The sequence below is a fragment of the Hypanus sabinus genome, chromosome 23 (assembly GCF_030144855.1).
Source record: "Hypanus sabinus isolate sHypSab1 chromosome 23, sHypSab1.hap1, whole genome shotgun sequence".
NCBI classification, from domain to species: domain Eukaryota; kingdom Metazoa; phylum Chordata; class Chondrichthyes; order Myliobatiformes; family Dasyatidae; genus Hypanus; species Hypanus sabinus.
In genome coordinates, this window is record NC_082728.1 from 1,586,809 (window position 1) to 1,614,335 (window position 27,527).

Sequence of the window (27,527 nt, forward strand, 5' to 3'; positions counted from 1 at the left end):
GTAAAAGATGTCAGGTTTAATTGTCGCAAGCTCCTAAGGAAGTAGAGGCAATCCGAGCTTTCTCTGTAATTCAACTTGGTTGCTGGGCCCAGGACAGGTCCTCCAAAATAATAACACTGAGGAATTTAATGTTGCTGACCTACTCCGTCTCTGATTCTCCAATGAGGACTGGCTGATGGACCTCTGGTTTCCTCCTCCTGAAGTCAATAATCAGATGTTGTGGTACCACTCAGTCAGATTTTCACTCTCCTATATGCTGATTCATCACTACCTTTGATTTGGCCTATGTCAGCAAACTTGAATATGGCATTGGAGCTATGCTTAGCCACAGGCATAAGTATAAAGCGAGTAGAGCAGAGGGCTAAACACACAGCTTTGTGTCTCCACGTTACTTAAACAAAATGCATGCCACTCTGCACCTTCCCTAATACAAAGCCTTTTCCTTTCATCTCTCAAGGCGCTGATGCTTCTCCTGAGAAAGGCTCTAAAAGTGCCAGTCTCTGTACCTTGTTCTCCTGGCAACTGTTTAGGAGTTATTCCTTCTTGCAAGCATGACACTCCAATGCAATTCCATCTTTATTACAGCAAAGGTTATTGGTTTGCAGCTGGGGTGTGAACACTGATATTTCCTTTCAGTGGATGAGGAACCTGCAGTTGAAGAAATGTAGCTGTTTTCAGGCCTACTCAGACAACCTTGAAAAGCTCATAAGAAATTGTGTTCTGCAGCAATCTTTTTGAGTAAACAAGCTGAGCTGCCATTGAAGAATTAACAACACACCAGGCACCAACCTTTAACATAACTATCCCATTGCTTCCTATAGTCCAGGTCCATGTACACGTCCACAAACAACTCCGGAGCACAATCTGAAATAGTTCCACAGATTTTATATTCATAGAGGCATGTTTCCTGCAAAACACAGAAACAGAGTGATTGGCAAAGGGCTAAGGAACAAATAAACTGCCACACCAAGGACCACACCAGCTCATGAAAAATGGCCGCGTCCGAAACACCCACCGCAGAAATGAGGCATCTTGAGAACGCAGCACCAAGAATCATTGTCAGAACCTCCACAACTGTTGCTTCCATGGTAATACTGGGCTAGCATCAGAGAACCAGATATGATTACATATGCTTCCTACAGATGTCAGTCTGCAGATACACGTTACAAATCTGGATATCTGCTGTTCATTCCCTCCTTGTAAATGCATGTTTACAGTCTGTTATCCCTCAAGAGCTCAGCATCCTCTTTGTAGGCCAGAGACTGACCTTCCTCTTGCTGATCTGAGATGGCTGTTAAATAATTTGTAATCAGACTCGCAGGAGAAGGAAAGCTGAGTCATGGAGGACAGTTCATTGTGACTGCCTTTTTTATAACCGTATAACCATACAACAATTACAGCACGGAAACAGGTCATCTCGGCCCTTCTAGTCTATGTCAAACACTTACTCTCACCTAGTCCTACCTACCTGCACTCAGCCCATAACTCTCCATTCCTTTCCTGTCCATATACCTATCCAATTTTTTTAAAATGACAAAATCGAACCTGCCTCTACCACTTCTACCGGAAGCTCGTTCCACACAGCTACAACTTTCTGAGTAAAGAAGTTGCCTCTTGTATTACCCCTAATCTTTTGCTCCATAACTCTCAACTCATGTCCTCTTGTTTGAATCTCCCCTACTCTCAATGGAAAAAGCCTATCCATGTCAACTCTATCTATCCCCCTCATAATTTTACATACCTCTATCAAGTCCCCCCTCAACCTTCTACGCTCCAAAGAATAAAGACCTAACTTGTTCAACCTTTCTCTGTAACTTAGGTGCTGAAACCCAGGTAACATTCTAGTAAATCTTCTCTGTACTCTCTCTAATTTGTTGACATCTTTCCGATAATTCGGTGACCAGAACTGTACACAATACTCCAAATGTGGCCTCACCAATGCCTTGTACAATTTTAACATTACATCCCACCTCCTATACTCAATACTCTGATTTATAAAGGCCAGCATACCAAAAGCTTTCTTCACCACCCTATCCACATGAGATTCCACCTTCAGGGAACTATGCACCATTATTCCCAGATCACTCTGTTCTACTGCATTCCTCAATGCCCTACCATTTACCATATATGCCCTATTTTGATTATTCCTACCAAAATGTGGCACCTCTCACTTATCAGCATTAAACTCCATCTGCCATCTTTCAACCCACTCTTCTAACTGGCCTAAGTCTCTCTGCAAACTTAGAAAACCTACTTCAGTATCCACACCACCACCTACCTTAGTATCATCTGCATACTTACTAATCCAATTTACCAGCCCATCATCCAGATCATTAATGTATATGACAAACAACATTGGATCCAGTACAGATCCCTGAGGCACACCACTAGTCACTGGCCTCCAACCTGACAAACAGTTATCCACCACTACTCTCTGGCATCTCCCATCAGCCACTGTTGAATCCATTTTACTACTTCAATATTAATACCTAACGATCGAACCTTCCTAACTAACCTTCCGTGTGGAACCTTGTCAAAGGCCTTACTGAAGTCCATATAGACAACATCCACTGCTTTACCCTCGTCAACTTTCCTCGTAACCTCTTCAAAAAATTCAGTAAGATTTGTCAAACATGACCTTCCACACACAAATCCATGCTGACTGCTCCTATCAGACCCTGTTAATCCAGATAATTATATATACCATCTCTAAAAATACTTCCCATTAATTTACCCACCACTGACGTCAAACTTATAGGTCAATAATTGCTATGTTTACTCTTAGAACCTTTTTTAAACAATGGAACCATGTGAGCAATACGCCAATCCTCTGGCACCATCCCCGTTTTTAATGACACTTGAAATATTTCTGTCAAAGCCCTGCTATTTCTACACTAACTTCCCTCAAGGTCCTAAGGAATATCCTGTTAGGACCCGGAGACTTATCCACTTTATATTCTTTAAAAGCTCAAGTACTTCCTCTTCTTTAATCATCATAGTTTCCATAACTACCCTACTTATTTCCCTTACCTTACACAATTCAATATCCTTCTCCTTAGTGAATATCGATGAAAAGAAATTGTTCAACATCTCCCCCATCTGGGGGGGGGACGTCACATGATGACGTAGGATCAAGATGTGGAAATCCAGCTCTCCCGTAAAAAACTGGTAAATCAATGTTTAAGTGAAGAAAAGTTAGTAAATATTTTCTAAAAACTACCTCTAAACTACTCAGGATTTTCCTTAGATATGCCTCCTAAACAGACACAGAAGAAAACTACTATTTTGAAGACAGTACAAGCTGGGCCGGCCACCATGAAGGAGCCTCGGACTCAAGTGTATCTTACCTCCGGTGATACAGAGCAGGAATCGGTGGCAACATCAACAGTCTCCAAGAAGGAACAACAGGAACTGCGCGTGCGCGAAGGAAAGGGCATGCGCAAACATGAGCAATTTGAACTACAAATCCCAGCTACGATTGGAAGTGGAAGTGAAAATGAATCTGAGGTGGATTTGGATTCTCTGGAACATACAGATGAAGATGAGGAGGTAAAAGAAGGACAACAGGAAGAGGTTGGAGGTGGAAGATCTTCTGGAGACATAAGAGAAGCTTTGGCGCAAATAATGCATGAATTAAAAGAATTAAAAACATTAAAAATAATATAAGATATTAAAAATTTGAAGACTATGTTTGATAAAATGGTGAAAAAACAGGAGAAAATGGACAAGAAAGTTAAAAAGTTGGAAGAAATAACGGGATACACTATTGATAGAGTGAATAAAATGGAAGATAATATTCTTGTCTGGACATCAGAAAGAAAACAACTGTTGGAAAAAATAGACGTGCTTGAAAATTTTAGTAGACAAAATAATATTAAAATTGTTGGTCTTAAAGAAGGGATAGAGGGAGAGGATCCAATAAACATTTTTCAAAAATGGATCCCGGAAAATTTGGAAATGGAAGAGGGAACCCAGTTGATTGAAATCGAAAGGGTCCATGGAGCCTTAAGACCAAAACCTCAATCTGATCAAAACCCACGACCACTCTTGATAAAATGCTTAAGATATCAAGATAAAGAAAAGATCCTGAAGGCGGCTGCCCAACGTGCCAGAAAGAGAAACGGGCCATTGATGATAGAAGGGAAAGCAGTTCTTTTCTATCCTGATATAAGTTACGACCTTTTGAAGAGAAAGAAAGAATTTAATGCAGCAAAAAAAGTTTTATGGGAAAAGGTTATAAATTTAAATTGAGCCACCCGGCAACACTGATAATTTTTTTGGACGACGGAAAAAGAAGATTTTTTACTGATCATCGGGATGCAGAGGAGTTTGCACAAGAACTCCCAAATATTCGCTAGACACAATAAAGATTTAAAAGTGAAACAGATTAAAGATGAAGACGGAACAGTGAAGTGAGTTGATGCACATTAAGGATAGAAGAATATTTAAATATACTTTTAATTATATGATACGGGGGAGAAAGGTAAAAATTTGAGAAATATTATTCGAGAGTAGTGATATTATTTTTTCTTCTCTTACATATACTTTTTTCATGATATGGGGAGCTGGGGGAACTTCGGATCGATCGCTACAGGATTCACGTGTGTAATCATGGCGATTGCTATGACCTGTACAATGGAGGGGGGTAATGTTGTGTTTTTTTTCATTCACAACATTACTAGGGGGGGGGGTTTCGTTGTTTTTTTCTTTATAATCTATTTTTCTTTTATCTTTCTTTCTTTGCCTGGATGATCAGAGGGGAGACATTTTATTTTAAAATAATTCCCCAACGTACTATGAGAGTTGAAATATTATGTATTATTATAGATTGAAGTAACACAGTTAAAAATAATGATTAATTTACTGAATTTTTAAAGTTTTAATGTTAATGGGCTTAATGGACTGGTGAAAAGAAAAAGAATTTTAACATACATTAAGAAATTGAAAATAGATATAGCTTTTATATAAGAAACTCATTTAACAGAGATAGAACATCAGAAATTAAAGAGAGATTGGGTCGGAAATGTTATTGCAGCTTTATTTAATTCAAAAGCAAGGGGAGTTGCAATTTTGGTTAACAAAACTTTACCAATTAAAATACAAAATGTATTAATTGATTCTGCGGGAAGATATGTAATTATACATTGTCAAATCTTTTCAGAACTATGGACTCATGAATATTCATGCACAAATGAAAACTATGTAAAATTTATACAAGAGGCTTTTTTGAATTTGGCTGACGCACATGATAAAATATTAATAGGTGGAGACTTTAACTTTTGTCTAGACCCAGTTTTAGATAGGTCAACAAAGGTTGTTACAAAACCAAAGGTAGCAAAATTAACTTTATCATTGATGAAAGATTTAAATTTGGTTGATAAATGGAGAAGAATTAACCCAAGAGAAAGAGATTATTCATTTTATTCAAATAGACATAAAACTTATTCAAGGATAGATTTTTTCCTACTATCAGCGAATATTCAAGACAGTGAAAAATATGGAATATAAAGCAAGAATATTGTCAGATCATTTCCCTTTGATAATGACAATGATAATGATGGATAAGGAGGAATCGATTTACAGATGGAGATTTAATTCAATATTATTAAGACATCAAGATTTTTGTGATTTTATGAAAAAACAGATTCAGTTTTTTTAGATACAAATTCACATTCAGATGATGATAAATTTATATTATGGGAAGCGACAAAGGCATATTTGAGAGGCCAGATAATAAGTTATACTTCTAAAATTAAGAAGGAATATATGGTAGAAATAGATCAATTGGAAAAACAGATTACAAAATTAGAAAAAGAATCTCAAAGATATATGACAGAAGAAAAACAAAGACAACTTGTTAATAAGAAGCTACAATATACACTTCAGACATACCGAACAGAAAAAGCAATTATGAGAACTAAACAGAGATATTATGAACTAGGTGAAAGATCACACAAGATTCTTGCTTGGCAGTTAAAAACAGACCAGGCTTCCAAAACGATAAATGTAATTAGAACAAGTGTAAATAAAATTACTTATAAAACTTTAGAAATCAATGAAACTTTCAAATTTTTTTATTCTGAACTGTATCAATCAGAATCACAAAATGATATTGTTGAGATACAAAGGTTTTATCACAAATAACTCTTCCAAAATTGAATTCAGAAGAACAGAAGGGATTAGATAAAGGTAAGATATCAAAAATATTGTTGGAAAAATTGACATGGAAATTTGACCTAGGAGGGTTACAATTACCAAATTTTAAGAATTATTACAAAGCAAATCAACTTAGATTTATTGCATCTTTTTTTATGAAGATAAACCGGCATGGATTAGAATAGAATTAGATAAAATAAGAGAAAATATACCAGAAGATTTTATATATAAATGGGAATCTAAATGGATACGGGAAAAGAAAGAATCTCCTATACTAAAACATTTGATTGATTTATGGAATAAGATAAATGTTGATCATGAGATAAAGAAATCTTTATTAGCAAAGAGACCTTTAATTCAAAATAAACTTATTCCTTTTACAATGGATAATCAACTTTTATACAACTGGTTTCACAAAGGGATTAGATATATAGGAGACTGCTTTGAAGGAGGTATATTAATGTCATTTGACCAATTAAAGAATAAATATAAAATATCAAATAATACTCTTTTCTGTTATTTCCAATTAAAGGCTTATTTAAGAGATAAACTGGGTCAAACAATGTTATTGCCGAAACCTAATGAAATAGAAACTTTAATTCATAAAGGTATGTATAATTTGATTCAAAAACAGGCAATTAAACAAGGAATTCATAAGTCAAGACAAAAATGGGAAACTGATTTGAATATTAAAATTGATTATACAAGTTGGTCAAGATTATGCCTTGACAGTATGACAAATACAATAAATGTTCGACTAAGATTAGTACAATATAACTTTTTACATCAATTACATATTACACCACAAAAAATAAATAGATTAAACTCAAATTTATCTGATCAATGTTTTGATGTAATCAAGAAATTGGTACTTTTTTACACTCTACTTGGTCTTGTTTTAAAATTCAACCTTTTTGGACAAATTTAAGAGTTTTACTGGAACAAATTATTGGAACACAGCTTCCACACAATCCAATATTATTCTTACTAGGTGATATTGAAGGGATAAAACCGAAACCCAAATTGAACAAATATCAGAAAGAGTTCATAAAAATTGCATTGGCAGCAGCCAAAAAGGCTATTCCAGTTACTTGGAAATCGCATTTATACTTAAGTATAAATCGTTGGAAGAATGAAATTTTCAGCTGCATTCCACTTGAAAAAATTACTTACAATTTAAGAAATAAATATGATATATTTCTGAAAATTTGGTGCCCTTATTTACAAAAGATAGGATTAAATATATAGGTGCTCCGAAGATAAAATTATTGGTCACCTAGGGAAAGAAACATATGTATACATTAAAGCTAATTTGAACTCCATGGAGCATGTGGGGATCTTCAGATATCCAGGCATTCTTTCTTTCTTTTGTTTTCTTTTTTTCTTTCTTTCTTTTTTTTCTCTTTTCCTAGATATAGGGATATGTTAGGGGGGAGGGTTGATATATACATATTTTTTTCCTTCTATTTTGTAACCCATTTGAAAATTCAATTAAAAGTTTTTTTTAAAAAATCTCCCCCATCTCTTTTGGCTCCACACATAGCTGTCCACTCTGATTCTCTAAGGGATCAATTTTATCCCTCACTATCCTTTTGCTATTAATATAACCATAGAAACCCTTTGGATTTATTTTCACCTTACTTGCCAAAGCAACCTCTTATCTTCTTTCAGCTTTTCTAATTTCTTTCTTAAGATTCTTTTTACATTCTTTATATCCCTCAAGCACCTCATTTACTCCATGCCACCTATATTTATTGTAGATCTCCCTCTTTTTCCAAACCAAGTTTCGAATATCCCTTGAAAACCATGGCTCTCTCAAACTTTTAACCTTTCCTTTCAACCTAACAGGAACATAAAGATTCTGTACCCTCAAAATTTCACCTTCAAATGACCTCCATTTCTCTATTACATCCTTCCCATAAAACAAATTGTCCCAATCCACTCCTTCTAAATCCTTTCGCATCTCCTCAAAATTAGCCTTTCTCCAATCAAAAATCTCAACCCTGGGTCCAGACCTGTCCTTCTCCATAATTATATTGAAACTAATGGCATTGTGATCACTGGACCCGAACTGCTCCCCAACACATACCTCCGTCACCTGACTTATCTCATTCCCTAACAGGAGATCCAACACTGCCCCTTCTCTAGTTGGGACCTCTATGTATTGCTGCAAAAAACTATCCTGCACACATTTTACAAACTCCAAACCATCCAGCCCTTTTACAGAATGGGCTTCCCAGTCTATGTGTGGAAAATTAAAATCACAACCTTGTGCTTACTACAAATATCTGCTATCTCCTCACAAATTTGCTCCTCCAATTCTCATTCCCCATTAGGTGGTCTATAATACACCTCTGTAAGTGTTACTACACCTTTCCCATTCCTCAATTCCACCCAAATAGTCTCCCTAGACGAGCTCTCTAATCTATCCTGCCAAAGCACCGCTGTAATATTTTCTCGGACAAGCAATCCAACACCTCCCCCTCTTGCCCCTCTGATTCTATCACACCTGAAGCAACGAAATCCAGGAATATTTAGTTGCCAATCACAACCCTCCTGCAACCATGTTTCACTAATAGCTACAACATCATATTTCCAGGTATCAATCCATGCTCGAACCTCATCCACCTTTCTTACAATGCTCCTAGCATTAAAATAGATGCATTTAAGAAACTCTCCACCTCTTCCTCTCTGTTTATCCCTAACAATGTAAACAACTTTATTATCTTTTTCTTCCTTCTCTCCTACATCTTTGGTCTGAGCGCTCCCCTTCTCTATCGCCTGCCTATCCTCCCTCACATACTGTCTACTAGCTTTCTCTATTTGTGAACTAACCTCCTCTCTCCTAGTCTCTTCAATTTGATTCCCACCTCCCAACCAATATAGTTTAAAGTCTCCCCAGTAGCCTTAGCAAATCTCCCCACCAGGATATTGGTTCCCTTAGGATTCAAGTGTAACCCGTCCTTTTTGTACAGGTCACACCTGCCCCAAAACAGGTCCCAATGATCCAGAAACTTGAATCCCTGCCCCTGCTCCAATCCCTCAGCCTCGCATTTATTCTCCCCCTCATTCCATTCCTACTCTCACTGTCGTGTGGCACAGGCAGTAATCCCGAGATTACTACCTTTGCGGTCCTTCTTCTCAACTGCCTTCCTAATTGCCTATATTCTGCTTTCAGGACCTCTTCCCTTTTCCTACCTATGTCATTGGTACCTATATGTACCACGACCTCTTGCTCCTCACCCTCCCATTTTAGGATATCTTGGACGTGATCAGAAACATCCTGAACCCTGGCACCAGGGAGGCAAACTACCATCCGGGTCTCCTGATCACGTCCACAGAATCACCTATCTGACCCCCTAACTATCGAGTCCCCTATTACTACTGCCTTCCTCTTCCTTTCCCTACCCTTCTGAGCTGCAGGGCTGGACTTTGTGCCCGAGGCACGGCCACTGTTGCTTCCCCCAGATAGGCTGTCCCCCCACCCCCAACAGTACTCAAACAGGAGTACTTATTGTCAAGAGGTACAGCTACTGGGGTAATCTCTAGTACCTGACTCTTCCCCTTCCCCCTCCTAACCATCCAATGCTACTTTGTATTTCTTGTCCAGTATTAATGTGATTTTTTTCACTAAGGTATTTGCTGTGGAAATCTTTGCAGTGATTCAGGAGAGGGGAGTGATCTTTTACCCCCAATCCACTGACAATACCTGACCAAAACTAACTCTACTAAGACACACCCATCTCATCTGCTCCCCCTGCAATATCCCTTTCCCCTCACTTGGTATGAACAAGTACTAGAGCTTGGAGTGCCAGACAAAATCAATACAAGCTTATTTATTCTAAATTTCTCATTCTCATTCCTATCACTAAAGCATAATAGTGACATCTAGAAGCTTCCATTTTTTAGTTTCACTACACAAACTCCTTGGATACGCAAACTGCTGGGTTAGATGCATAAATTCTGAGTAAGATTGTTAACACTTCACAAATTCTTGCTGTAAGATCACTCATTGACAGATGGGTGAGAATACCACAGATCTTTTTTGCAGTGTTGAGCAACTAAGGTCAAGAGTTGGTAGGTTATGTCATAGCTTTACAAAACTCTAGTTAGGCCACATCTGGAGTTAAATTCAGTTCTGGTGGGATGTGGAGGCTTCGGAAAGGCTACAGGTTTACCAGGATGCTGCCTGGATTAGAAGGCAAATGTTTAAAGTGGGGTTGGTGTTGTTTTCTCTGGAACTGTGGAGACTGTGGGAATTAGTTTGGTTTGGCATTAGATTACTAACCTAATTATTCCGGCACAATATTCTGAGCCGAAGGGCTTGTTCCCTGTTCTATGTTCTAAGTTTCAAACTTAGTGGGAGGGAAACTGCCATCTTTTGGCAAATAACTTTAGTACAGCCCTCGCTATGACGGTCCCAACTCTCCCCTCTCCTCCGCGGAGCCGGAGCCTGTGGCTCCGCTGCTTGGCCCTACCTCGCGGTAGAAGCGGTAAATGTGGATCCCAGCGATGTCCACGAAGAGTTCCCAGCCCGCACCTAGTTGCGGCTCGTCCAGCTCTCGCCACATCGACTCCAGGCGGCTCTGAGCCATGGCCACCGTGCGGGCCCCGGGCGGCTGACGCCACTGTGCCGGCAGGTTCCGCCCGATGGGGGGCGCGCCGCCGGCTCCCCGCCCGTCGGGACAAGCGGCCTGTCGGTGCTGGCTACCCCCGCCCAGGACAATGGTGCCAGACCTGGAAGCACGGAAAGTACGACAGGAAGCAGGCCGTTCGGTCTGCCGGCTACCTACTAGTAAGAAAGTGCTGCCTGCCTAAGTCCCCACACTCCACACTGTATCCTCCGTGTTACAATTTTTTTCCTCACCTCCTCATTCATTCCTCCTATCAATTTAAACTCTTGGCCCCTCTGCTCAGGAAAAGAGGACCTTCCATTTACTCTGTTCTTCATTCACTATCCCTAGTTCCTAACTCTGAAAGAGTGGGAAGTTTCTATTTACCTCGGGTGTGTGTACCTTAAGTGATGTTAAAGTCCTCTATCAGCTCCCCCAATTACCTTTGTTTTGAGAGGTTCTTCTATGCATCCACATAACTTAAATCCTTAATTCCTGGCACCATCTTGGTAAAGCTCTTCTGCAACCTCTCCTTCCTAAGCCTTTCCATCTTCCTGAAAGCGGTGTCCATCCTGGACACAACACACTGGCTGTAGCTGAACCAGTGTTCTAATAAAGGTTCACCGGAATTCCTTACACTTGTTCTCCTGCTCGCTATTTATAAAGCCTGGTGTTTTGTATGCTACTGTGAATATTTTGCCAACCTGGCTTCCTACCTTCAATGATTTACTGAAGATATTCCAGATATCCCCCTCTTTTTGTAGCCCTTCTTTCATTCATTGGACCAAAATGTACACCACAGTCCTCAGCATTAAATTTCACCTGACACTTATCAGGCCAGTTCAACTGTCCTTGATGTGTTCGCCTCATCACTGTACCTCCAGGTTAAATGCCATCTGCCCTGTAGACCCTAGTCCCAGTAATCCCAGGGCTCTTGGATTACATCATCACTTAGTCAGGAAATGTTCTCACCCTGAGTGGAGTGAATTGTTGGAACTGTCCACCCAAGAGGGCTGTGAAGGCTCAGAAGGGTAAGCTCTCTGAGACAGCTCTCATATCCATCAAGATCACAGCTGATCTACCTCAGTGCCATTTTCCTGTACTATGCTTGAATTCCTTTCATATACCAACAACAGTATCTGGCAACACACAGGACCTATTACAGGTACTCCGTAGGTCAAACAGCATCTATGGAGGGGGATAAAGAGTCAACATTCAGGCTGAGACCCTTCACCAGGACTAAAAAGGAAGAGGTCAGACTCCAGAATAAGGAGGTGGGTGGGGAGGGAAGAGGAGTACAAGCTAGCATGTGGTAGGTGATGGGGGAGGGGTGAAGTAAGAAGCCGAGAGGTGATAGGTGTAACAGGTAAAGAGCTGAAGAAGACTCTAATAGTAGAGGACAGTGAACCATGAAAGAAAGGAGGAGGGGAACCAGAGGGAGGTGATGTTTATACCATCGGGTTGGAGGCTACCCGGATGGTATATGTGTTGTTCCTCCAAACTGAGGGTGGCCCCACCGTGGCAGTAGAGGCAATCTCTGCACAGTGCTGCAGGGAAGAGCATTCCAAAGATTCACCTTCTCTGAGTGAAAACATTTATCCAATGTGCAGTCCTGAATGGCCTGGTGCTTGTCTCTGGTTGTCTCTGGTCCTAGGGTCCTCAGCCGAGGGAAACATCCTGCCTGATAAGCTCTTTAAGAATTTTGGAGGCTGCTCTCCTTGTTATAAACTCCAGTGAATACATTCCCGTTCGATTCAATCTCTGATGCAACATGGCACCGCAGTGTGGCAACTTGTTGCGAGCTGCTCTCAGAAGATCTGCAATGGAAAACAAAGATTTCACTGTTCTTTGGTGCATGTGACAACAATAAATCAATGAATTTCCCGTGGTGCTGCCATCCTGGAACCAGTCTCCACACTCTCCACGGCATCCTTCCTTAAAACAGTCCACCAACACACCACAGAACGGCAATAAGACCTTCTGTCTGCACCCTCTTGTAACAAGGGCTAGTTCCCCACCTGATTACTTGTTGCACCCAAGCTTTCCTGCACACTCTCCATGGCATCCTTCCTTAAAACAGTCCACCAACACACCACAGAACGGCAATAAGACCTTCTGTCTGCACCCTCTTGTAACAAGGGCTAGTTCCCCACCTGATTACTTGTTGCACCTGCACATCCTTCAATAAGCACACCTAGGGCTCTTTCAACAGCAGCACCAGCCAGTCCCACTGTTTAACAAATACTCTTCTGTGATGGAGCATACTCAAAACATAATTTGATGGATTTATGGATATGAAGAGAATTTAGGAACATGGGTGTGGTGCAGGAAAATAGCTTGAAAGGTAAAGTCAAAGTAAACTTACTATAAAAGTAGGTATATGTTACTGTATACTTACTGGGATACATTTTCTTGCAGGAATAATCAAGAAATATAGTAGAATTTATGAAAAGAATATACATAAACAAAGACTGATAAACAACCAATGTGCAAAAGAAGAGAAATGGTGCAAATATATAAATAATACTGAGAACATGAGTTGTGGAGTCCTTGAAAGTGAGTTTGTAGGGTTAGTAAGTAAAGAATGAGTCATGATCATATTGAATGTAAGAGCATTCACATAAGTTGAGTGGCTGACAATTTCTATTCCTTCTTGAATTAGGCTTATTCAGGAAAGGATGATACAAATACTTTAACTTTCTTCATTAAAGTGTACTTTTGCAAACATGGTGTACAGATTTAATGTTTATTTGAAAAAGAAATAAAAATCACAAAATGCTGGCAGAACTCAGCAGGCCAGACAGCATCTATCGGAGGAGGTAATAATGACGTTTCGGGCCGAAACCCTTCATCAGGAGTTTATTTAGTTGTGTGCAAACAGAATCAGCTGCTTTGTAAACATACCTTGTCCATTTTTACCTTTGTACCAGGAATAACAGTGGACAAATAAGTACAAATAGATTATTGAAGTTATAGAAATAAGAGCATAAAACATAGGAGCAGAATTAGGCCTTATGGCCCCGAGTCTGCTCCATCATGGCTGAACCAATATTTCACTCAGCCTCAATCCTGTCTTTTCATATCCCCTTGTGCTCTGACCAATCAAGAATCTACCAACATCTGCCTTAAATATACATAATGACTTGGCCTCCATGGCTGCATGTGGCAAAGAATTCCACAGATTCATCACTCACTGGCTGAAGAAATTCCTTCTCATCTCCATTCTAAAAGGATGCCCCTCTAATCTGAGGCTGTGTCGCCTGGTCTTAGACTCTCCCACCATAGAAAACATGTCCACATCCACTCTTTCGAGGCCTTTCACCATTCAATAGGTTTCAATGAGGACACCCCTGATTCTTCTGAATTCCAGTGAGTACAGGCCCAGAGCCATCAAACGCTTTTCATATAACAAGCCTGGAATCATTTTCGTGAACCTCCTTTGAACCTTCTAAAGTTTCTGCACATCTTTTCTAAGACAAGAAGCCCAAACCTGCTCACAATACTCCAAGAGAGGTCTCACCAGTGCTTTATAAAGTTTGAATGTTACATCTTTGCTTTTATATTCCAGTCCTCTTGAAATGAATGCTAATATTTCTCCCAAGTCACTTTACACCTCAGGTTTTTGTATTTTCTCTCAATTTAGAAAATAGTGAACCCTTTCATTTTACCAAAGTGCATGACCATACACTTCCCAACACTGTATTACATCTGTTATTTCTTTGCCTATTCTCCTAATCTATCTAAGCCCTTCTGTAGCCTCTTTACTTCATCAAAACTACCTGCCCTTCCAGCTATCTTCATATTGTTCATATTGCAACAAAGCCATCAATTCTATAATTCAAATGATTGACATATAACATAAAAAGAATCAGTCTCAACATGGACCCCTGTGGAACACCACTAATCACCAGCAGCCAGTCAGAAAAGGCTCTATTTATTCCCATTATTTGCCTCCTGCAAATCAGACACTGCTTTATCCATGCTAGGATCTTTGCTTTAATACCACAAGCTTGTAGCTTGTTAAGCAGCCTCATCTGTGGCACCTTGTCAAAAGCTTTCTGAACATCAACCGATTCTCCTTTGTCTATCCTGATAGTTACTTTTTAAAAGAATTCTAACAGATTTGTCAGGCAAATGGGCCATTTTATTATGTGCCTCCAAGTACCCTGAGACTTCATCCTTAATAATTGACTCCTACATTTTCAAACCATTGAAGTCAGAGTAACTGGCCTATAGTTTCCTTTCTTCTGCCTCTTTCCCTGGGGTGGCATTTGCAAATTCCCAGTCTTCCAGAACCATTCCAGAATCAAATGATTCTTGAAAGATCATTACTAATGCCTCCACAATCTCTTCAGCCACCTCTTTCAGAACACTGGGTGTACACCATCTGGTGCAGGTGACCTATCTACCTTTAGATCTTCTCTCTAGTTACAGTAACTTCACACACTTCATGCCCCCCTGACATCCGGAACTTCTACCATCCTGCTAGTGGCTTCCACAGTGAAGACTGATGCAAAATTCTTATTCAGTTCATTTGCCGTTTCCTTGTCTCCCATTATAACCTCTCCAGCATCATTTTCCAACAGTCCAATATCCACCAACAGCCTCCCTTTTACACTTTGTGTATCTGAAGAAACCTTTGGTAACATCTTTAATATTATTGGCTATCTTATTTACATATTCTAACTTTACCTTCTTAAAAGACTTTTCTAGTTGCCTCCTGTTGGTTTTTAAAAGCGTCCCAATCCTCTATCTTCCCACTAATTTTTGCTCTATTATATGCCCCCTCTTAGGCTTTTATGTTGACTTTGACTTCTCTTGTTAGCCACAGTCATGTTATCTTGCTTTCAGAATACTTTGTCCTCTTTGGGATGTACATATCCTGTGTCTTCCGAATTGCTTCCAGAAATTCCAGCCATTGCTGCTCTGCTGTCATCCCTGCCAGTGTTCTTTCCCATCAATTCTGGCCAGCTCCTCTCTCATGTCTCTGTAATCGCTTTTACTCCACTCTAATACTAATACATCTGACTTTAGCTTCTCCTTCTCGAACTTAAGGGTGAATTCTGTAATATTATGATCACTTTTCCAAGATGGTGGCGTGACGCAGCTTGCAGCGGCCATTCTGGAGCTGATTATCTGTTATTTGTGAAGTGGGGTGCCGTGCGCAATCATAATCGATTGAAGACAGACGTGGGAGCACAGAGGAACATCGGAAAATCTCTAGGAAGACCTTCTTTGTTGCTGCTGCTGCTGTGAGGTCCGGGACTCTGCTGGGAAGAACGGGCCCTCAGTCCTCAGGGTCACATTGCCGATGGCCATTGGTGGGGCTGTCTTAATATGCTCAGCAGAGGATGGTGCTCGGAGAAGCAGTGCCGGAGGGGATAGTCGTCGGCTCGGAGGTTCAATGGACTTGGAGTCCACTGTAGTCAGGTCGCTTTCGGTGTGTGCTGTGTCTGCAAGGCTGGGTTCGACTGAGCCTTCATTGTGTGCTGCGTCTGTGAGGCTGAGTCAGGCGGCGCCGTGGAAGTCCATAGCAGGGTTATTCCTTTCTGCCGCCGGCATGGGATGGCGAGGCTGTCGGGACCCTGGGGACTTGTGGAAACTGTGTGGTGATTTCTTTTGAACTTATAGTCCTTTAACATCTTTGGACTATTTTTACTATGCCCGTGGTCTGTTTTTTTTTTATCAATTATGCTATTGTTTACACTGTTGTAACTATATGTTGTAACTATGTGGTTTTGTGCAGGTCTTGTAGCTTTAGTTTTTGGTCTTGTTTTGTCTGGTGGATTTGAAGCTCCTTTCCGGGGAACGCGTTAAGACGGTAGCGCAATATTAATATGCAGCAGCCTCTCCGGACTCTGGATTGGGGATTGCCAAATGTTATGTGGATTTTCTGGTGTAGTCTGTTTTGTCATATACTTTTGTGATATCATTCTGGAGGAACGTTGTCTCATGTTTTAACTGCATTGCATTTGTGGTTTCTAAATGACAATAAACTGAATCTGAATCTGAATCTGAACTTTTCCTCGGGGTTCCTTTACCTTAAGCTCTGTAATCAATTCTGGTTCATTGCACAACACCCAATCCAGAATAGCCGATCCTGCTGTGTGCTCAACCATGAGCTGCTCTAAAAAGCCATCTCATAGGCACTCTAGAAATTCCCTCTCCTGTAATACAGCAGCAACCTGATTTTCTCAATCTAACTGCATATTGAAGTCCCCCATGACCATTGTAACATTGCCTTTTTGGCATACGTTTTCTATCTCCCATTGTAATTTGTAGGCCATGTCCTTCCTACTGTTTGGGGGTCTGTATACAGCTCTCATCAGGGTGTTTCTACCCTTGTAGTTCCTGAGCTCTATCCACATGATTCAACACCTTCTGACTCTATGTCACTTCTTTCTAATGATTTGATTTTATTTTTTCCCAACAGAGCGATGCCACCCCCTCTGCTTTCCTGTCTGTCCTTTTGATACAACGTGTATCCTTGCACATTAAGCTCCCAGTTATAACCTTTCAGCCATGATTCAGTGATGCCTAAAACATTATACCTGCCAATCTGCAACAGTGCTGCAAGTTCATCTACCTTATTCCATATACTGTGTGCATTTAGATACAACACTTTCAGTCCAGTACTGTATTCACCTTTCTGAGTTTGTCAGCCTTTTATGTTGCAACTCATCCTGTCAACTGCAATTTTGCCCTATCAACAGCCTCTCTTCACTATACATTGCCACCCAAACTTTAACTTTATATTCTGTCTCAAATGTGGTCTGAGCCAGCTCACAATTTTTAAAACAAGTGCACTATTAATACATTTTTAACAGTTTTTTCTACTTTTTCATGTGCAAAAAATGCCACCCAAATTACTTCCTGCTTCTTTCCAATTACTGGACATCAGGAAAGCCAGGATATAGTTAGGTTATAAGTCCTCAGTTTGGGATGGATCACTATATCATTGTGGGTTAATTTTTATTTACGTAACGCAATGCAGACATGACTGGCTGGCTTAATATGTATTATCCATCCCAAATTGTCACTGAACTGAGTGAATCGTTAGGCTATTTGAAGGGCTTTTAAGGATAAACGATGGTGCTATGGTATGGAACCACATGTAGGCTAAACTGGATAAGAATAAAAGATTTCATCCCATAAAAGCCATTGGCAAACTAGTTTATTATTGTCACGTGTGCCGAGGTACTGTGAGAATTTATCCTGCACACCATTCATACAGATCAATTTGTTACAACAGTGCATTGAGGCAGTACAAGGGGAACGATATCAGAATGCAGAATTATGTGTTACCGTTACAGAGAAAGAGCAGTGCAGGTGGACAATAAGACCATAATATTGATTGAGAGGTCAAGAATTCATCTTGTCACACAAGGGAACTTCTGTAGTCTTATAAGAGTGGGGTAGAAGTTGTCCTTAGACCTGGTAGTATGTGTCTTCAGCCTGGAACAATGTAACTAGTGGAGTATCCCAGGGATTGGTTCTTGGTCCTCCATTGTTCACTATTTACATTAATAACCTGGAGGAGGTAGCAAAATATAAGACTTCCAAGTTTGCTGATGATATGAAAGTACATGGAAGGGTACCTTGTGATGAAGACATTACATTAATACTGTAGATAGGCTGAGTAATTGGGTTGAGAATGGCAGATGAAATATAATCCCAACAAAAGTGAAGTGATGCAGTTGGGGAGTGTTTATGTGGCCAGGACATATTGCACACTCTGAATGATAGGGACTGAGGGAGTACTGTGGATAGACAGACTTTGGTGTGCAGGTCTACGAACCTTGAAAGTAGCAGTGCAGATAGATAATGTGGCTAAGGGAAATGGGATACTGGCCTTCATTAGTTGGGGCATTGTAGTTATGTTCCATCTCTATAAAACATAGGTCAGATCTCAGCTGGTGTACTGAGTGCAGTTGTGCTCACCACACAATAGACTGGCTGTGAAAGAGTGCAGAAGAGATTTACCAGGAGGTTGCTTGGGTTGGAGTGTTTTAGTTATGAGGAGACAATAGGTCTATTTTCCCTGGAGTGGAAGACAGTATGAGAGGACATAATTGAGGTGTATAAAATGACAAGGAGTATAGCTAAGATAGACCACAGAGATCTTTTCTCCTTCTGAACGGTAAATAAAACTATAGGACCTAGATCCAGGATAAGGAGTAAAATATTTCAAGAAGCTTTGAGGGGAATCCTTTTCTTATAGAGTGGTCAATACCTGGATTGAACTAACGGAGAGTGTGGGGAAGCAGAATTGCTATCTGCACTTAAGAAGAATCATCCAGGCTATTAAGGGCTATGGTCTTGTTCTGGAAGATGGGGTTAATGTGGATGGGTGCCCACTGGTGGGCCTCCACATCCTTCTTGTAATTTGGTGACCAGAACAGCACCCAAGGTGGCCTAACCAAAGTTTCATGCAGCTGTAGCATGACTTCCTAATTTTTGTACTCAGTGCCCTAATTGACAAAAGATAACATGCCATTTGCCTTCTTTGCCACATTACCTACTTGCTTTGACACTTTAGAGGAGTTATGGACTTGTATCCCATAATCAATCTGCACAATAGTGGTCCTAAGTGTCTTGCCATTTCCTGCTGCATTTGATGTCACAGTTCTCCAGATTAAACTCTATCTGTCATTTCTTCACCCAAATTTCTAACTGATCTATACCCAGATGTTTCATTTTACAACTTGCCTCACTCTGCACAACTTCTTCAATTTTCATGGCATCTACAAAGTAGCTAATTGGACCACCTACACATTTCCTTAATCATTACCAACACTGACCCTTGTGTAACGCCACTCCCAGTCATAAAACACATCTCTACCACTACTGTCCTCCTTCAAAGCCAACCTTTGTCATATTTACCGACTCACTATGGATCCCAGGTGCCTTGATCTCCACCAACCTATCATGTAGACAATATTCACTGCTCTACCCTCATTAATTATCTTTGTCATTTCCTCAAAAATCCCTATCAAATTTGTGAGACAAGACCTCACCACAGAAAGCCATGCTGAGTACCTGCAATAGGCCCATGCTTTATTGAAAGATTAAATTCAGTCCCCAAGAATCTTCACTGATTTCCCCACTCTGACACAAAGCTCATTGGCCTATAATTTCCTAGTTTGTCCATTACCTGCTTTTAACTGCTTGTGTGTGAATCTCTGTTACTTACATGAATTAGATAATGTTTGTGCCTGTGTTTCTATGTTTATATGGATATGAGAGAGGGTGTGTGATCTCAGTTCTATGATTTATTTCTGCCACGCAACCCACCCACCCAATGACCTCTATTTGTGGAGTCTCCAGATGAGGTTTCTAAAGGGCGTTGGGCTGCAAATGCAGAGCAGCCAAATCCCATCGCTCTTCCTTGTCCAACTTTGACAGATGTATATCTCCCAGCGGTGGGTCACACAGCTGTAAGAACAGAGGGAGTGCAGCAAACAGTTCAACCCTCTTGGCAAATTCAGCACACACATTCCTCAAGAATTGCAACCTGCAACCCTTTTACAAGCTGCAATGGATTAGCAATTGTGTCGGTACGTTTCAATAGATTGAGCACAGAATCATGAACATGTGGCTCCACTGGCCAAGATTAGTTATGATGAAAGTTTGGCTCAGCTGCAATTGTTTCCTTTCAAGCTGAGGGGTGACTTAATTACAATGTGTAGAACTATGAGAGGCCTAGCTGGGTTGAAAGGGAGGACCTGTTTCTTCTAGCAGGGGTAATATTGTCAAAATAAATCTTCCCCCCCCCCCCCAAAGGATGGAGATGGAGGCCTGAATTCACAGTCTGGTCGAGCCAGATGTCCTCGTCACAGTTAAAAAGTATTGTAACCTACAAGGCACAAACCAAAAGATGGAAAAAAGGACAAATAAAAAGAATGCTGGAATGATTCAGCAGGTCGAGCAGTATCTTTGGAGGCAAAAGTTGTAAGTCAAAGTATTGGGTTGAGACAATACATCAGAACTGCGAGGAAAGAAGACAGATCACCAGTACATAGCAAAGGCAGCAGATGAGGGTTGAGGCTTGCAGCTGATAGATGGACCTGCAGTGGATGATGGACAGATGGAACCGGATGGAGCAGCGAACAAAGAGAGAAGATAATGAGGTGGACACAGGGGTCTGAGTGACCTGAAATTAGAAAATTCAACTGCCCATACCATTGAGTTGTAAATGAGTTTAATCTATCTAGGCCTTTCATACACTATAGATCACATGGCATAGGATCAGAATCAGGCCATTCAGCCCATTGAATTTGCTCTGCTATTCCATCATGACTGATTTATTATCCCCCTCAATCCTATTCTCCCTGTACTTTTTGATACCTCATTTAAACAAGAACATTTCAAACTCTGCCTTAAATATACCCAATGAACTGGCCTGCACAGCTGTCTGTGGCAATGAACCCCATAGCCTCACGACCCTCTGGCTAAGGAAATGTTTCCTCATCTCTGTTCTAAATGGACACCCCCCCCCCCCCACCAAGTCTGAGGTTGTGCCCTCTGGTCCCAGACTCCCCTACAATAGGAAACATCCTTTCTACATCTACACATCTAAGGCTTTCAGTATTCAATAGGTTTCAATGAGATCCCTTTGTATTTTTCTAAACTCCAGCGAGTTAAGGCACAGAGCCATCAAACACTGCTCATATGTTAACCCTTTCATTCCTGTGATCATTCTCATGAATTTCCTCTGAACCCGCTTCAATGCCAGAAGATCTTTTCTTAGATAATGGGCCCAAAACTGCCCACAATACTCCAAGCACAGTCTGCCCAAAGCCTCAGTATTACATATTTGCTTTTGTATTCCTCTCAAAATGAATGAATAATGAATGCTGTAATTAGGATTCCCCTCAGCTTGTCCTGTTTCAAAGGAAACAACTCCAGCTGAGCCAAACTGACGGAGAGTCAGAGAGTCATACAACACAGAACACACACAAAATGTTGGAGGAACTCAGCAGGCCAGGCAGCATCTGTGGAAAAAAGTACAGTCGACGTTTTGGCCAAAGATCTTTCAGCAGGACTGGAGAAAAAATAATGAGTAGATTTAAGAGATGAGGGAGGGGAGAGAGAAACACAAGGTGATGGATGAAACCAGGAGGGGGAGGGATGAAGTAAAGAGCTGCAAAGTTGTTTGGTGAAAGAGATACAGGACTGGAGGAGGGGGAGTCTGATAGGTGGGGATAAAAACCATTCAAGAAGGAAAAGGGGGGAGGGGGAGAAGAAGCATCAGAAGGAGACAATGGACAGGCAAGGAGAAGGTGAGAGAGAAAAAGGGGATGGGGACTGGTAAAGGAGAGGGTGGGGCATTACCAGATGTTTGAGAAGTTGATGTTTATGCCATCAAGTTGGAGCCTACCCAGATGGAATATAAAATGTTGTTTCCACAATCTGAGAAGGACATATTGGAATGGGAATGGGAAGTGGAATTAAAATGTGCAGCCACTGGGAGCTCCTGCTTCTTCTGGTAGTCAGAGCTCGGTGAAGTGGTCTCCCAATCTATGTTAGGTCTCACTGATATACAGGAGGCCACACCAGGAGCACTGGATGCAACAAATGTCCCAACAGACTCACAGGTGAAGTGTAGCTTCACCTGGAAGGACTGTTTGGGGCCCTGAATGATAATAAGGGAGGAGGTGTACAGGCAGGTGTAACACTTATTCCACTTGCAATGATAAGTGCCAGGAGGGACGAATGGACAAGGGAGTCGCGTAGGGAGTAATCACTGTGGAAATCAGAAAATGGGGGGGGGGGGGGAAGATGTGCTTGGTGGTGGGATCCTGTGGGAGATGGCGGAAATTCAGAGAAATATGTGCTGGACACAGAGGCTGGTGGGGTGGTAGTTAAGGACAGGAGGAACACTATCCCTGTTAGGGTATAGGGAGGATGGGGTAAGGGCAGACGTGTGTGAAATGGAAGAGATGCTGTTGAGGACAGTGTTGATGGTGGATGAAGGGTATCAGTGAGACCCACCATTTCCTGAGCATCTACGCTCTGTCCCCCAGAAGAAGTGGAATCTCTCAGTAGTCACCCATTTTAATTCCACTTCCCATTACGATATATCAACTGTCGTGATGAGGCCACACTCAGGTTAGAGGATCAATACCTTATATTCCGTCTGGGTAGCCTCCAACCTGATGGCATGAACATTGATTTCTCAAACTTCCAATAATGCCCTGCCCTCTCCTTCACCATCCCCTTTTCCCTCTCTCACCTTATCTCATTGCCTGCCCATCATCTCCCTCTAGTGCCCTTTCTACCCCCTTTCTTTCTTCTACGGCCTTCTATCCCCACCTATCAGACTACCCCACCTTCTCCAGCCCTGTATATGTTTCACTAATCAACTTCCCAGCTATTTACTTCATCCACTCCCAGTTTCATCTATTACCTTGTTTCTCTCTCCCCTCCCCAACCTTTTAAAATCTACTCCTTATCTTTTTTTTTCCAGTCCTGCTGAAGGGTCTTCGCCTGAAACATCGACTGTACTTTTTTCCATAGATGCTGCCTGGCCTGCTGAGTTCCACCAGCATTTTGTCTGTGTTGCCCGGATTTCCAGTACCTGCAGAATCTGTCTTGTTTGTGATTTGAAAACAACACAGAAACAAGCCTTCAACCCAATTCATCCATGCTAACTGAAATACCTGTCTATGATAATTGTGTTTTCTTGCATTTTGACTACATTCCCCTATTCCTTTGCTATCCATGCATACATACTTTGATAATAAATGTTTTGAACTTTGAACTTTAGTTTCCACTGTTGCTATATACTGGCGATCCTTTCCCTTGTCTCTCAATCTCTACCCAAAACAGCATCTTATACCTTTTGTCCTTGCAAATGCTGCCTGGCCTGCTGAGTTCTTCCAGTGTTCCATATTCTAGCATCTGATATCTCTTTTCTGTTCATACCAATGGGAAATGGGGTTAGGGCGGGTAGATCTTGTGGTCTTCACCCATCACCTCTCAGCCTCTGTCTCTAACTCCAGTCTTCCCTCCCCCACCTTTCTCCATCTGCCCGAACTTGTCTCACAATCTGCCTCATTATGATTCTGTCTGCCTGCACTGCTCTGTCTCTCCGCAACTGTATCACTTCATCCTGCACTGTTTACCTTAAACTTTTCCCTTAAACTGCCTCAATGCAAGGAAAATCAACGCATTGGGGTTACGAAATGATCTGTATGGATGGCATGCAAAGTACAGGTAACAATATTAAACTAATTTACTCAAATCCACCCATCACTTGCCAGCTCTTGCCCCAGCCTCCCTCTCACCTCTCTACAGGCTGCTCCCCTCTAATCTTCTGGCCCAGGATAAGGGTCCTGACCAAAAAAGCTATTTCCCTCCATGGACCCTGTTAGATCTGCCAAGTTCCTGCAGCATTTTGTTTGTGCTCCAGATTCCAGTGTTACAGCCTCTTGTGTCTCCCTTATGACTCGAGGTAATTGGCTGCAGACCCAGCTGGCAATGAGAATATATGTGGAATTGTGACAGGTTTGTGTTTGTCTGAGGATAGACGGGTCAGAATGTGAAAAGACTGGATGTGTGAATACAAAGTGTTCATGAGTTTTGTTTTGTGTAGTGGGAGGTGGCAGTGGTCCCCTTGAGCAAGAGTGTGAGAAGCTGAGCCTCCCAGCCTGCCTCAGCCCCTGTCTCCTGCTCAGTCTCACTTCATGCGCCATGTCTCTTTAAAGGCAAGTTTCAGGAACACAGGAAGGGATGAAAATATAACGGCAACCCCTTTAATGGGCGGTAACATCCAGCATTGACTCTGAACCCTGATCGTTTCTCTGCCTCTGGAGATGGGAACTTGGCTTTGCCTAGAGACAAGCAATAATTCCTACTTTTAGTAATTTAATGTATTATAATAAATTATTAATATGTTGACGTTTTCTTGCGGAGGCGGCTTTCTTTGAAGTTGGTGGGATGTCTTTGCTTAACTCACAATATTTGAAATAAGCGGTAGTTACAGAAAGGACACGTCCTTCGTGCCAGGGCCGTGGGATTAATACAGAGAAACAGGGTGGGGAAGAGTCCGCGCGCAGCGCAGCAAGGACTGAGATCGCGACCCGGCGCCGGACAGCAGAAACTCGCGTCGCAGGTTGTATTTTCCCTACTCAATGCCGTCCTGCTAAATATACCTGAGCAGCAATTGCAAGCCCGGCTGCCAGTACCATAGTGCGCAACGTCTGGCGACTGCAAGGAACCAGAAAACTGAGAGCAGCAACTGGAAGCGGCATTAAAGGTAAGTGTGTGAATTCCCAAACAAGTAAAGCAGCGGCGGTCGGGCCGGGACATCCCCGGAGTGATCCGTTATGAGTGAAGGAAGCGACTCAGTAGTAACTCTCAGTGAACATCTGCCTGAGAGAGAGTTTGAGCAGGGGTCTAGGGAAAGTGTCGTCGATCGGGAATACACTGAGGCCAGTACATGCACGACGGATCGAATAGCTCGTGAATTTATGAAGAACCACCCGCGTTTTCATGACAGCAAATCATTAACACAAGGGATTGTGCAGATGCGGGAAACCCGGAGTAACACATACAAAATGCTGGTGGAACTCAGCATGCCAGGCAGTTTCTAAGGAAAGAAACGGACTGTCGACGTTTCAGCCCTGATGAAAGGACTCAGTCTGAATCCTCTCCATAGATGCTGCCTGACCTGCTGAGTTCCTTCAGTATTTTGTGTGGGTTACTCTTATTATTGTAGCTGTGTTATAGGTTCGTTTTGGCGATGATACACCTACAATATTAAGAGCACTTCCTTCCCAGCCGCCCACTCTGTGTAAAATGTTATTCTAGTGGCTCAGTACCCTGGTGAACAATAAACAATCTTCTTGTCTCTGAACCTAGATCCAGGGAGGTACTAACTGAACGTTATGGACGTGTGAAGAGAGAACAGAAACGAATTGGGAAAGTCAAGGATGATAGAGGAAACGGTGAAGGAGATGCCGGGGCTACCGGTCCTTCCCAGCATTCCGGATAAAGGATCTGACTGTCCGCCCCCCGCGGCTGATCAGCTCCTGGGCCGCCAGGGCCAGCTGACGGCAGCCACCGGTGGGGCCGAACTGTCCTGCTCCAGGTGCACTGTGCCCTTTGGCCTGGTCATTCTCATTACTGGCGTGGTGGTTACTGCTGTCGCCTACAGTTTCAACTCGCATGGTTCAGTCATCTCGGTGTTTGGGCTTGTCCTGCTGGCACTGGGATTCCTCCTGGTGATGTCCAGTGCAGTGTGCTGGAGAGCGAGACAGTGCAGAAAGCGAGCCAGGAGGAGAGAAAGTCAGACTGCACTAATGACCAGCAGAGAAATGATCATCTAGGAAACATTCTCCCTCCATTCAATAAGTCCAAGCCACTTTACCTGGGTCCTAAAGCCACTGGTGGAAATTTGAACTCACGAAAGTTCGCGATGACAATACTACATGGATTGTTCAACGCCGGGTTTAACAATACCTCTCAACTTCGATCCTGCTCAAGAATTCGTGAAACAAAAAGAAATTCTCCATTATCTCTTCATCAATTAAGGCCTCAAGTTAAGGTCTTGAATTGGGGAAAAGCTAATTTCAATCGCATAAATGTGGACTTGGTAAACAAACAAATTTCACGACATATCCCTGTGATATTAAACCTTATTGTGATTGTGAGGCAAAATGGAGCTATTCTCAGAACCGAGGATTCAAAGGAACCGAGCAATTAATTACTCGCGTCTAACTGTGTGAGTGCCAGCGAGAACTGGACAGCAGCCAGTGTCGAACTGGAGCTCCTACTGTGTAAATTTGTACTAATTTATTGGCACCTCTATTCTCGCACACGGCGGACTCTGTCGCAGTTACCCGGGATGCACCTTGTCAAAAATGTTTAAACACGTAAACGTTCTTCTACCTCCTAGTTTTCATGGTGTCCGTCTCCCTCTCTCCCCACCACCAACATGCGCTCACTCTGTTTCCCTGCTCTGTCCAGAAGTGCTGACCACAGGTCAGGTGAACTCCCGCTTTTACTTCATTAACCTGTGTCACAATTGTTTCGACGACTTAAGTTGACTATGTCTTTTTTTTTAATAAGAGAAATGTAGTTGTTCGATAACGTGGTAGAAATTCTCTCCATCTGACATAAATCAGCGTGGAGCTAAATGAACTCTCAGCTGCAGACCTTATTTCAGTACTGCTCTGTTCCGGCACCCCCCGCCCCGCCTCCGCCGTCTTTCTGTCCCGCACTTTCCCATTTCAAAATCTCGCAAATCTCGCTCGCCCCAACTGATGGTCCAGCTTCCCAGTTTCGCTTTGATCATCCTAGGGTCAGCTTCAAGTGGCGTGCGTGAATCAGTGTATATTTTCGTTAAGTATTTAATGGAATACCTTCTATCGAACGGTACACCAACTTACTAAATAAAAGTCCTGTTTCACTGCCCCAGCACTGGCCTCTTTTCATGAATAAAGTTCTACAATTTTTTGGATAGCATTTTTAGGTACAACAGCGACTTAAGGTTAGTGAGAGAGAACAAATAAGATGGCGTGACCATCTCTGAACCCAAACCTTTCCCCAATCACTCTGCCAAATTCCCCACAATTGTTTAGATAGAAACTGTCCCTTCAGTCCACCTCTTTGCCCATCTACACTAATTCCATTTACTCAGCTTCTATGCTATGCAGTGTCAGTCTAAATGCTTTTTAAAGGTCCTGATCCTATCGGACTGCATCACCTCCTCTGGCAGTCAGCTCCAGATGTCAACCACTCTCTGAGTAAAAC

At 41.9% G+C, this 27,527-nt stretch overlaps 2 protein-coding genes across 5 annotated transcripts in view; one reads left to right on the forward strand and one right to left on the reverse strand.

The window, feature by feature from the left end:
- pctp (phosphatidylcholine transfer protein) overlaps positions 1 to 10,768 on the reverse strand; it is a 28,262-nt gene extending 17,494 nt beyond the window's left edge. Inside the window, exons 1-2 of one of the 2 annotated variants that reach the window (XM_059948166.1) lie at positions 10,635 to 10,768; positions 790 to 907 (exon numbers count right to left, since the gene is read on the reverse strand). In XM_059948166.1, coding sequence (XP_059804149.1) covers positions 790 to 907; positions 10,635 to 10,751 — 235 coding nt within the window. In that variant the 5' untranslated portion in view covers positions 10,752 to 10,768. Of the gene's footprint in view, positions 1 to 789; positions 908 to 3,030; positions 3,176 to 10,634 lie in introns of those variants that run through there. The other variant, XM_059948165.1, reaches the window with a different exon arrangement.
- The window catches only part of tmem100a (transmembrane protein 100a), a 47,199-nt gene extending 20,530 nt beyond the window's left edge, over positions 1 to 26,669 (forward strand). Inside the window, exons 1-2 of one of the 3 annotated variants that reach the window (XM_059948169.1) lie at positions 10,815 to 10,951; positions 25,635 to 26,669. In XM_059948169.1, the coding sequence (XP_059804152.1) occupies positions 25,706 to 26,101 (396 nt within the window). In that variant the 5' untranslated portion in view covers positions 10,815 to 10,951; positions 25,635 to 25,705 and the 3' untranslated portion in view covers positions 26,102 to 26,669. Of the gene's footprint in view, positions 1 to 10,814; positions 10,952 to 23,264; positions 25,030 to 25,634 lie in introns of those variants that run through there. The other 2 variants (XM_059948167.1, XM_059948168.1) reach the window with 2 other exon arrangements.
- The last annotated feature ends 858 nt before the right edge of the window (positions 26,670 to 27,527 follow it).